The sequence below is a fragment of the Eleginops maclovinus genome, chromosome 6, assembly GCF_036324505.1.
Source record: "Eleginops maclovinus isolate JMC-PN-2008 ecotype Puerto Natales chromosome 6, JC_Emac_rtc_rv5, whole genome shotgun sequence".
Lineage (NCBI taxonomy): Eukaryota > Metazoa > Chordata > Actinopteri > Perciformes > Eleginopidae > Eleginops > Eleginops maclovinus.
The window spans coordinates 1642089-1654522 of NC_086354.1; the positions used below are offsets into that span (position 1 = coordinate 1642089).

At 41.0% G+C, this 12434-nt stretch overlaps 1 protein-coding gene across 1 annotated transcript; it reads left to right on the forward strand.

Moving 5' to 3' along the window:
- Positions 1 to 2021: 2021 nt before the first annotated feature.
- On the forward strand, positions 2022 to 4915 carry LOC134865659 (protein FAM200A-like). Its single transcript, XM_063885320.1, has 2 exons — positions 2022 to 4347; positions 4486 to 4915. The coding sequence occupies exon 1, from the start codon at positions 2263 to 2265 to the stop codon at positions 4342 to 4344; it is 2082 nt and encodes a 693-aa protein (XP_063741390.1). The 5' UTR covers positions 2022 to 2262; the 3' UTR covers positions 4345 to 4347; positions 4486 to 4915.
- Positions 4916 to 12434: the final 7519 nt, after the last annotated feature.

Here is a 12434-nt window from a genome sequence, read left to right on the forward strand (position 1 = left end):
CAAAGTGATGCTCCTCTGTTTTCATCACACCTAACGGACAGACAAAGTAAATTAGAATAATTTCACTACTAGTAGTAAACATATAGCAATTATCAAGAAGCAAACATAACGTGGTGGTAATTAATAGGCTACGAAATTAAATTATGTAATTTAAAATGACATAACGTAGCATACCTAAAGCGAAGGAGTGAAGTTCCCAGCTAGCATCGATGAGGTGTACTGTAACGCCGAGGTAGTTGTCGTTGTTAACGGACGTCCAATGGTCCCCAGTCAGTGCTGCAGACCTCGCCTCTACCATCTTCTCAACTTTCGTAGCTTTCTCTTCTGCGTGCTGGTCATGTATTCTCCTCATGATAGTTCGCCTCGCAGGTAGTTTGTAAGATGGGTCACCTGTGGCCGCCTGGAGAACAAGCTCGAGCCCGTCATCTTCAACCACGCTAATCGGCCTGCAGCTGGTGGCAATCCACTGAGCGAGGAGACTAGTTAGCTTGGCTGATAGAGCTGTGCTGACGGGCTTGCCTCGGTTGCACTCAAACATAGTTGTTTGACGACGAGTCTTCCCCCGCGCTACATCAGTGCTTGGCCCGGCATCTTCCGCATTAGCTGAGGGATACTTTGCGTTTAGGTGGTACTTGAGACTGGATGAACTCCTACAGTAAACTAATTCCGCATTGCACAAGGTGCAAACAACCTTATTTTTGTCGAGGTTTCCATCGGGAAGCTTCTTAAAAATAAATTTCCCCTGAAGCAAACCCGGCGGCTTCATACCTGCTGTATCCATGTTAGCATGTCACGTTTAATGTGGCTGATTTGACCGGGGTCAGATCCACAGACAGAAGAAACACAGGTCAAAGACTCGATCTCGCCCCCTACAGTGCAATTCGGCTAGGTATACATCCGCGCTAAATTATCAAGGTGAAAGTCATCATAGCTTGCGTAGTATAGACCCAGCTCCCAACCCAACTTTGAGAATAGATTAACGGCGATATTTTTTTTTATTGCCGACAAGAGTCTCAAGTTAACGCAGCACGTTAACGCCGATAACGGCCCACCACTAAAAAAAAAGCAAAATTCTCACGTGTTAAATGAACTTTTTATTCAAATACTTAAACAATCACAGCATACAAAACTGCACTTGCTTTTGGTTTAAATGCATTCAACTTGCTTAAGTAGGGAGCCTTAAATAATAATCCATCTAAAAGGCTTATGGAAAGGTTGACAGTGCCAAGCTGTCTTTTGGTACATAACATCAGCACCTGAACAGAGCACGTTGTGCTTGAAATATGAAATTTGAAAAAGAAAACGGAAATTATAACAAGATAGGATTACTATGTGATGTGAGAGAAGAGGGAACTTTGTGAACACAAAGTTTCTAAATCTATCAAGTAAACATAGACTCAAATTAATTAAATGTTCTCTCATCCCAAATTAACCTTTGACATCACAATATTTGATTCATTTAATAACCATAACACTATGTTCTCTGAAATAGCAATGCCCTGCTAGATTCAGACTTGATAGTTGTAAATACATTCCCTCAATTTTTCTCTCCCAAATTACCCTCAGCATTACCGGATGTGTTTCTTAATAACCACAACACTTTGTAGTCTGAAATAACTCATTGGTTGTTTGTGAGGTCTAACAATATAAGCCATCAATCTTACTGCTTAAAATAATGTGTGCTGAAACAGAAAACAATGTTTAACAAAACATAAGTGAAAAAGAAAAATCCTAAACATGAACCTGTGATGGCAGTCCAAGTTCCAGTTGGCTGAAATCTTTGCATCTTAGACTATGTCCATTACCCACACGTTGCTTTCCAAGACTTTGTTCATTTCATGTTGAAAATCTGGGTAGTTGTCATAACTGACTGGCAACTCCAAGTAACAGCCACATGTATGAGCAACAGGTCTTCTCTGAAATCCCTGAATTTGTGTGAAGCTGACAGTGATGCTCTTTCCTGTGAACAAGTCTGATCCAGTGCAAAATCTGAGGAAAAAGGAGAGGTGCTGGGTGTCTGACTCTCTAAGGCAGGGGTTTTCAACCGGTGGTCCGCGGACCCCTGGTGGTCCGCGGCGGCATTGCATGTGGTCCGTGACAAGAGCCTATGTTGATCAGTTCACCATTGTTTTTTTTTAATATAAATTCGCTTTGATATTTCAACACATTTCCAGAATACCGTTACATATCGTGAAAAATATGTTTAAAATAATATAAAGGAAATTCAAGCTGACAGAATGTAGCCTTGCGCCTATCCAGTCTATGGTAGCCTGTGATTCGCTAATGGTAATGAGTTGCGTCGCTAACCTCACTTATTATTCATTACGTACAGTCTTGCGAGCAAAGTTGACACACATTTATAAGCATAGCCGACGAGAGTATTTTAAGATAGGTTGTAGTACAGCAAACATTTGTTACATATGTACTAGTCTAGCTATATATCTAGCACCAATGGATCGTTTTGTAGTGAGGAAAGTGCCAGAGGGACAGGCTGCCATGACAGAGGGTCAGGCTGCCACGACAGAGGGACAGGCCGCCACGATAGGGCAAGGACAGGCTTCCGAAGCGTCAACTTCGCAAAAAAGACGAAAAAGAAAATACAATGAGGAATATGTTAAATATGGATTCACAGTGACGACAGACAGAGCAGGAGAGGAGGTACCACTGTGTTTCGTATGTTCAACAATTCTCTGTAATGAAGCTATGAAGCCGTCGAAACTTACGCGGCATATGGAGACGCATCACGTCCACTTGAAGGCCAAACCCGTTGAGTACATGCAACAGATGTTGCGTGATTTCAAAGGACAGCAGGCTACCATGAGGAAGAGTGCAAAAATAAATGAAAACGCACTGAAAGCATCGTATCTGGTCGCTCTCAGGGTTGCAAAAAGTAAGAAGCCCCATACCATTGCAGAGCAGCTTATATTGCCAGCAGCCATAGATATGTGCAGAGCTATGGTAAGCGAAGAATGTGCCAACAAATTAAAAACTATTCCGTTGTCAGACAACACAATCGGAAGACGAATTGGGGAAATGGCAAATGATGTCAAAGACCAGCTGATGGCAAAACTTCAGACAGTTCTGTTTTCCCTTCAAATCGACGAGACGACAGATGTTACTAATGATGCGCAACTGTTAACATTTGTGCGATACGAGGACAGTGGCACTATGTGCGAGGAATTTCTTTTTTGCAAACCACTGCCCGGGCGAACTACCGGTGTAGAAATATTTAAAGCACTGGACGATTTTTTCACGGAGCACAATATCTCGTGGCAGAGGTGCGTTGCATTATGCAGCGATGGGGCCCGAGCCATGAGTGGCAGCAAGACTGGACTGTTTGCGCATGTAAGGAGGGTGGCTCCGGGGGTAATTTGGACACACTGCCTGATTCATAGAGAGGCTCTCGCCTCCAAAGATCTCAGTGTTGAGCTCAGTGGTGTGTTTGATGTCGTTGTCAAGACGGTCAACTTCATAAAACGAAACGCATTGAATACACGCCTGTTTTCATCCCTATGCCATGACTTGGGAAGTGAACACAGCTCTCTCCTTTATCATTCAGAGGTGCGTTGGCTGTCTCGCGGCGCTGTGCTCGCCCGTGTGTTTGAACTACGCGGAGCTATCTACGAGTTCTTGTGCGAGAAGCATTCTGATCTGGCTTCCAATTTCAACGATAGTTACTGGTTAACTAAGCTGGCGTACCTCACAGATGTTTTTGCAGAGCTGAACAAGTTGAACAGCTCCATGCAAGGGAGAGATGCAAACGTCATGCAGCTCTACGAGAAGCTCGACGCATTTGTGAAAAAAATGTCAAAGTGGATCGAACGAGTGGAGAGCAATAACTTGGCGATGTTTCCTTCAGTTGAGGAATACCCTGACAGCACTGACATCAACGACACTATATGTGAGCATTTGAGGAAGCTTGTGCGTCAATTCGCAAAGTACTTCACTGATTCGGAAGAGTGGCGCCGTGACAGCAAGTGGATCCTGCTCCCATTCAGTGACGATGCATCAGTAGGGTCAAGTCTGACGGCTGTGGAAGAGGATAAGCTGATTGAGATGTCCACAGACTCTGTCAGGAGGCATATGTACGACACACAGCCCCTTGTTAAATTCTGGATAAGTTGCCAGACAGAATTTCCACAGCTTGCTGCAAAAGCAATGAGGTGTCTTTTGCCCTTTCCAACCACATACCTGTGTGAGAGTGGTTTTTCTACACTGGCGTACTTAAAGAATAAGTACAGGGCTAGGCTTGATCCAGAGAATGACATGAGACTGTCTCTGTCTACCATTTCGCCACGAATAGACAGGCTGTGTGGACTTCACCACGCCCAGATATCACACTGACAGGTAGGCCTAATTCTCCCATGTTTTCACTGTTACGACCCTGGCGGGTTTAGGCCCCGCCCTGTGTTAATGGTAAGCCTGTTCTCTTTCCCTGCTTTTCTCAATCTCTCTCTGCTTTTCTCAATCTCTCTGTCTCTACAGCAGGTGATTGGTGACAGGTCTGTCCTGGCTGGGTTATAAAAGCCCTGACCAGCCAGCAGTTGAGGCTGCCTTGGTCTTCATTTGTTGGATTTTGGTTCTCCGGTGTTGTTGGATTTTTGTTCTCCGTTGTTGTTTTGTCACACACCTAGACTGACTTTGCATGACATTTTTAGTTACTTTTCCCAATACTGAATTGCACAACACTTTATTATTCTTTATTCTTTCTTTAAAATAATCTTTAATTTAATTTAATTTAATAAATCTACTTTTATTATTATAAAATCTGCGTGGCCTCTCTTTCATGTTTCATGCATTGAGCTATGCATGTAACACCAAATACACACGCGCACGCGCAGGCACATCAGTGGGCCGCGGATTGCTTTCTAGTCCGAATGGTGGTCCCTGGGACAAAACCAGTTGAAAACCCCTGCTCTAAGGTATGCACTTACATACTTGACAATTTGTTTCTCCTGGGCATTCTGGGTACTGGGGTAAATAATACACCTCATAATCTTCCTTGATGTTGGTTGTAGCTCTTCATAGACTGCTGAGATCCCTTTCAGCTCTGATCTAACAGGTGCAAGTGTGTTGGTCCACTGTTCAATCACAAAAGCGGGCTCTTGAATCAGTTTTTGGTGAGCAAGCTCCCTCAAGATTTGCTCAATGTTATCAGCTGTTGGAAGTCTCCGGCAGTTGTGAATGTCCATGATTTCCTACAATTCTTCCTGGTCAACACTTTCAAAATCTGAGCGACAAGATTCAAAAACCACTTGCTCAGACTCTGATACATACTTGAAAAAGCAGTCCAGAAGATTACTCTCCACAAAGCCCAAAACAGCTGGCTCCAGAAGTACAGGTGCAAGTTTTAAAGGAAGGTACTTCTCCTTTTGCCAGCCAAATGTGATTATTCGGCCTACACTTTCCCATTCTTGTTTACCAAAATCGTGACGTAGGTATGGCACTTTGAATCCATTTCCCATGGTGCACTGCTCATAGAAGTCATTCCAAAATTCTGACAGTACATCCCTCAAAACACCTCCATCATCTACAGTGTTTTCAAGCTTTCCATCAGGAAGAATAACTTGAAAGTGAACATGACCCTCCATGATACTTTCTTCAGAAAACACTTGAATAAGTTCTTTGAGAATCTGTCCACGATGAAGAGCAACAATTTTTTTCTGTCTTTCTCTCTGATTGGCTTGTTCCTGCAACATATCTGTGGGAAGAGGCAAATGTGATTCAAAAGGTAGTTCCTGAGAGAAAGGCAAGGTATCCTCAAGACTTGAGTACTCCATCCCAGCGATGCTTTCTGTGTGGAAAGTTACAATGCCACTATCCTTTAAAGCATCCATGTGAAGTAACGTTTCATGTTCAGTAGACCCACATGTATCAGTTGGGTCGACTATGGTGTAAAAAAGGGAAACACTGTCACTGCTTGCATTTGCAAATACTGTGCTGCTTCCAACATAAATTACATCTGAGGTATTAATCTCCACAGTGTTTGTTGCAGTGCCTGGAGTGTGGTGATCGGTATCTTGTCTGTCATGTGTCTTGTCACCTTCTTGTGCAGTTGCATCACTATTCTCCTCCTCCACATTTATGTCACTGGTGATGTCTCTCTTCTTGGTTGTCAAATAGAAACGTAACAGCGGTAACTTTGTCTTTTCATACAGTTCCCCAACTGTGACGCTCTCCACTAATGGATGCTGCTGAAAGTCAGTTAAATCTATGTCAAAATCAGAAAGACTCCCCTCTGCACTTTTCCCATCTGGTAAAAACAACTGCACAGCCTTTTCAATCAAGTTCTGTTTTTTACTGTCCTTTGGCACACTCTCTTTTCTGGTTCCCCCACCCTTTCTTGTGCGTACCTGCACAAATTCCCCCTCTGGAATGCAGCCCTCCCAATTCTATTTTTCTCTGCTCTGGTTCTTCTGAGCATTCTTTGAAATGGTTTGATGCTCTATCTCAGGCACATGATCCCCTTTGTTTCTTGAGAACTTTCCTCGAAGTCGCTCAAAGATTTTTGACTTGCGATTACTGGGTTCTTTTTCCTTCCGTCTGCAGTATCCAAAAACAGCCAGTCGATCACCATAAGATGGCAGATACTCTCTTAGCTGGTCATCTGTCATGAGGTGTATGACACTGGAGTCAATCTAAAATTAAGAAATATTTCATGAATTCTGAGGTCAAGTGCATTAAATTATAACAATGCATATACAGCACGAGATATTATATACAAAGCTCTTTCAAACTTTGTTTTTTTTATTTGTGATTTGTCAAAATTAAGCATTTCCTATACTAACTACCTTCTCCTGCTCCATTCACTGTATGTCTTCCTGAGGCACATGTCGTGACCTTAAGTAGTCACTTAGCTCATCAAATTAAAACTTAAATGTGACCTCAAATAAATAAATAATCATCTATTGATTTTCAAAGTCTTTGATGTTTATGGATTTGGTATCCAAGCATCTTCACAGTTATTTCATGTTTAAATAAGACAAAACCTTTCATTATGGTCTAAATGTTCATCTAAGAAGAAAAGGAGCATTGTTTCAATTTATTTTTTCTTTAAATATCTAAAATCAGTCTCTTGGTTTTCAGATGTAACTTTCGATACTTAGTAAGTTCATAAATAATCACTCCATTTGATGAAATTGTGAAGAAGCTTATGACAACACTGGATGATCTAGTACCGGTAGCAAATGTAGTTTATAATAAATTGTTCGGCTGGATGCTGACTCAGTTATCAATAAAATACAGAAGCCTATTAGTACAATGCATGTGTTTAAAAATTATATTTTTGTAAAAATGAAAAATGGTTAAATATGCCATAAGAATATTCATGTACTTAATACCCTGGCTTTATTTCAGAACTATGTAGTAAGAAGAGATTTTTACAAAAGGACTATTAACTGAACCAGCTTGTATTAATATTTCACAACTAAACATCTTGTTACATGCAAACAACGTGTAGTTGGCCATTTTCAGATATTTTCCCTTGTTATGACATTGTCATGAAGCATTTCCTTAAGCTATATTTTTGTTGTGATTAGAAAACTGAACGTGTTGAGACAAACACTCAATGATGGAAACAGAGCATTTCATTATTAAGTATAGTTCTTTGTTTTATCCCTTTATACTGTATACATAGTGATGAGATCATTAAAACGCAAATCAAATGGCAACAACTCACTGTTATGTGTATTTTTATATGTGACAAGTAAGGGGATGAGGCAGCAAGATATTTTTAAGATAACCGGACATGAGACAGAGTTGTGGGCTGATACAATGTGAACGAGACAGATGTCTGACTGTCCGTTTTAAATATCTTACGCGTGACTACCCAAGTGTATTGAAGACATAATAAAGTGCTCACTCACATAGAAGGAGGCGACTATAAGTGCTATAGTAAACTGATATTACGCACAAGATGGTCTGCATAAATTATGCTTGAATCATTATTTTTAAGCTACATGGAAGTCAATAAATCGCATTTAAGGTTGCAGCAGCAGGAAAGTTGATGGGATGGAATCGAACAGTTTTAGACTCTCTCTTACTTGTATTTTGCCAATATACCTGCCTGCATTATCAAGCGCCTGATTACCAGTGTTGGGAAGGATACTTTCAAAACGTATTCCGTTACAGAATACAGAATACATGCCCAAAAATGTAATTTGTAACGTATTCCGTTACATTAGTCAATCTGAGTAACGTATTCTGAATACTTGGATTACTTCCACATTGAATTGCATTTTATACAATTCTGCTTACTAAACAGCCCTATTCTGGTGTGTTCTTCTGTTCCATTTGGCTGAATGTGTTAGGTCCAAGTCACCCTGAAAGTGCAATATATGATAATTTTCTGTAGAGGAACAAAGAAATGTCCAGAAAATGTGCCCTGAACAAAGACTAAGGGTATGTTAACACAAAATATGTTTTGCTTGGTTAAAAAAAAAAGAAGAATTGACCAATTTTCCCATTCAGTTTCTTTATTTACTCAGCTGTTAAAAGTGGGAAAATAGAAAAACATAAAATACTCTGTTTCTGTTCAGAATTAGCTGTTACATCTAACATTTTTTTTTCACTGAGCGACTAAGTGCGTAGGTGTTCCAACTTATCACCTTAAAAATAAAAAGCACCAGAGGAAAACCTGCATTTTCCCTACCCTTGTCCCGATTTTACATGACAAAAGCATAAAAGGATGATATGAAACATTCCATTAAGATTGTTACAGCTGACTTTTTAAACATTACTGTTCTTCCATTAAGAAAGATACACTAATAACGGTCCTTCAAAACAAAACAGAAACACAAACTGAATGTGTTGATGGCAAAATGATATCCTTTTTTTAAACTACACCACCAAATGTTATATTGAAAAACCAACATTACTTCTTGGTAATGTAACAACAAAGGCTAGCAGCAAAAAACAATCCAAAATGTCAAAGTTGTACATAGGGTGAAAAACTTTTTTTTGCAAACATTTGCAGAAGGCATGTAAGGTGTTGCTTTTATGTGAATGTCAGATGAAAAAAATACAACAATTGGTTTTAAAAAGAATAATGTTGTTGTCAATGTGCATTGCCTGTGAATGCCTGTGAACCTAAAGCCAATATGCTTTGAGCCACCTACCTATATATTTGACCCACCTACTCTACATATCAACACTCCAGTAAAGGCGGTTGTATCGCAGCAGGAGAGCCTGCTCAAAGTGCTTATCTGTCATGTTGTTACGGTGTGGAGTGAAAATAAGTCCTCCCTGGCTAAAGAGACGCTCGACAGGAGCACTTGATGTCAGAGTAGTATTGTACTTTAAGAAGAGGGCTCTGATCATTGGATACATCTTCAATAAAGCCAATGACTTGTCTGAATCTTGGAGATACCTCTGCACCTCTTCCTCCACTGATGAACTTGTCATCTGTGCTCTCTCAAAAGTGAAGAAGTTGTCATCATCTTCTGGATCACCTCCAACTGCGGCATTTCCAGATGTGCTGGCGTCCTCAGAAGGCTCTGTATAAAGAAGACGAGTCTCTTGGACCATTGCTCTTTTCATGGCTTCCCTCTCTTCATCAGCAAGCCACCACAGTCGAAACTTTGGGATGGTGGAAGCCGCCATCCTTGCCTCATGGGAGGCCAACACCTGCCCAAATCGAGTGTCAATGGCTTTTATAACAGCTGAGAGGATGTGGGTTGAGAACTGCACTTGTGTCAACTTTACAGCTAACTTGGCTTTTAGGCTGAGAATGGTGGGAACTATGTATCCAAAGTAACAGTTCTTTTCTCCCTGGAGCAGGTTGATTGAGTAGGCAAGAGGTTTCAGAATGGCTGTGTACTCTTTTAGAAACATCATCTCTTGAGGATGCAGTTTGGCCACTTTCAGCTGGTCACAGATTCCATTGAGCTGACTCTCAGTGAGACTCATTAACTTCTCGATTGAATGATACTCTGAGCTCCACCTAGTCACTGAAGGTACCAAACATCTCATTTGGGCAATTTCGTCAATTGCATCAGCAGCACCTGAGGAGCGATGAGACTTATTCCAGATTGCAGCACATTTTGACATTGCACTTCTGTATAGTTTTCGAGAAACACCCTGCGAGGCAACTTTGTCAAGATCATTTGTGGCAACAAGATTCAAAGTGTGCGCGGCACATCGATGGTGAGGTGGCAAAAAAAAGTTTAGCTCCTCTTCCTCTTGCTCCTCCTGATGAACTTCAGAGACATCAGCAAACTGCACATCATGTACGCCATCCATCTCATCATCCATTTCACACCCTCCATATTCATTGAATGCCTTCACGAAATTGCTACCATTGTCAGTGACTGTGGCACTGACTTTGCCTTGGATCTGGAATTCTGCATGAATCTGACTAATTTTGGCAGCAATCACATCATAGGTGTGGTGGCCCCTTATCCTTTCACATGCCAGCGCAGCAGACTTTCGATCTAATGTCTCTGGCTCAATCCAGTGACACGTGATTCCCATGAAACTCCTATGATGAGCCGTCCATATATCTGCTGTTGTGCACACGTTTTGAACATCCTGAAGAGTTTCAGTAAGTGCCTCCTTCATACTTTGAGATCCCCTTTCAATGCGTAACATTAATGTTTTTCTGCACATGGGTGTCCTACCCCCACTAATTCCTTCGATCATCTTACGGAATGGGGCATTCTCCACTAATGAAAAGGGCTGCACATCTGCAATTACGAACTCAAGAACCAAGGAGTTTACTTTTCTTTGGGTGACTGCTGAGGTGCTGAGTGTTGATTGTTTGAGAGGAGGTGTGGTGGGCATGGCTCTTCGTTCACCACCATCATCTGATGCCATTTCTGCTGTTTTCAAGACACTGGAATGCTTCCTCTAAAATAAAGAAAGACATCAAGAGCACAAATAAATAACACTGAACACAAGCTAATTTTAGCTAACGTTAGCTAGCATGTCAAACAGGGCTAGTCAGACTCTTTCAATGGCTCCGGGGCTAGTAAATCAGCACATTAAGTACTATATAGAATGAAAAGTTGCACATAACTGATACAACTATTAAATAGCAAGATGACCAGTAAAACTACAGCAGACGACAACCCCCGGATAATTAAAAAAACGAACTTACTTTAAGATGGTTCTTCAGGTTGGAGGTGGAGTCTTTGGACGCTGAAAGGAGGTTGGTTGCTGGCAAGCAGAGGTTGCACTGCACAGTTATATTTGGTTCTCCCTTCTCTTTCTTTAATGTGAAATGCTGTTTGAATTTCCATGTAATAAAAACGCATTCCTGCCCTGGCTCTGTTGTGCCGGCTCCGGCTCCAGCTCTACAGCTCCTGCTGTTCCTCTTCGGACTTAATTGTGACTAATCACGCAAACAATCGTTCGTTTTCATGTTGGGGTTGGGGCTTCTGGGAAATGCATTAATTTATTTAGAGTGAATAAACTCGTGAAACAGAGAAGTATCGTCATGTAATCCATTGATTTCAACAATGTAACTGTATTCTGAATACCATCTATTTAAATTGTAACTGTAACGGAATACAGTTACTCATAGTTTGTATTCTGAATACGTAACACCGCTACATGTATTCCGTTACTCCCCAACACTGCTGATTACTAGATTCAGCAATTAGCCAAGATAACCGTGCAATAATCAAAACTATCCACACGAGCTGAGCGAGCCACCTATTCATTCATACGGGATGTTTTTACTGAGTAATAATCGGTATGGCTTTAGCATGTGCCCCATAAGAGCTAGCTAAATTGGAAAGCAACAGGGGACATTACATTACATTATATTACATTACAGTCATTTAGCAGACGCTTTTATCCAAAGCGACGGACAACTCGGTGCACATGTAACGTTAAAATATCTGTATTGCCGCATGCTTTAGGTCTTCACAGCGTCACGTTTCAAGGTTTCAAGGTTTTATTTGTCATATGCACAGCAGATACAGCGTATATGTTGGCAATGAAAATCGTATATCCCATGCTCCTCCAACAACTCAACATAGGCTACATGGTGCAAATAAGATAAATAAAATAGTGCAAAAAGAGAGAAGAATATTTACAATAACAACAATAAAGATTTGAGGATGTGAAATATATACATATGTGGAATACATTGAAAGTATTTAAATACTTTACACTGTTGAATGAGGAGGTATGGACAGATGCATATATTATGTATAACAGAGGTATATGGCAGATATGTATAATATATAGATATGTGTACTATAAACAGATATGTATGGCAGATGTGTATAATATACAGTATATGTGTGTACTATAAAAAGATGTGAGTAGACATTCACACAGCTCAGGAGTTCAGCAGTCTTATAGCCTGTGGTATAAAACTGTCTCTGAGTCTGGTGGTCTTGTTCCGGATGCAGCGGTACCGTCTGCCAGACGGCAGCAGACAGAACAGATTGTTGCTGGGGTGATGGGGGTCCTTTAATATTTATTGT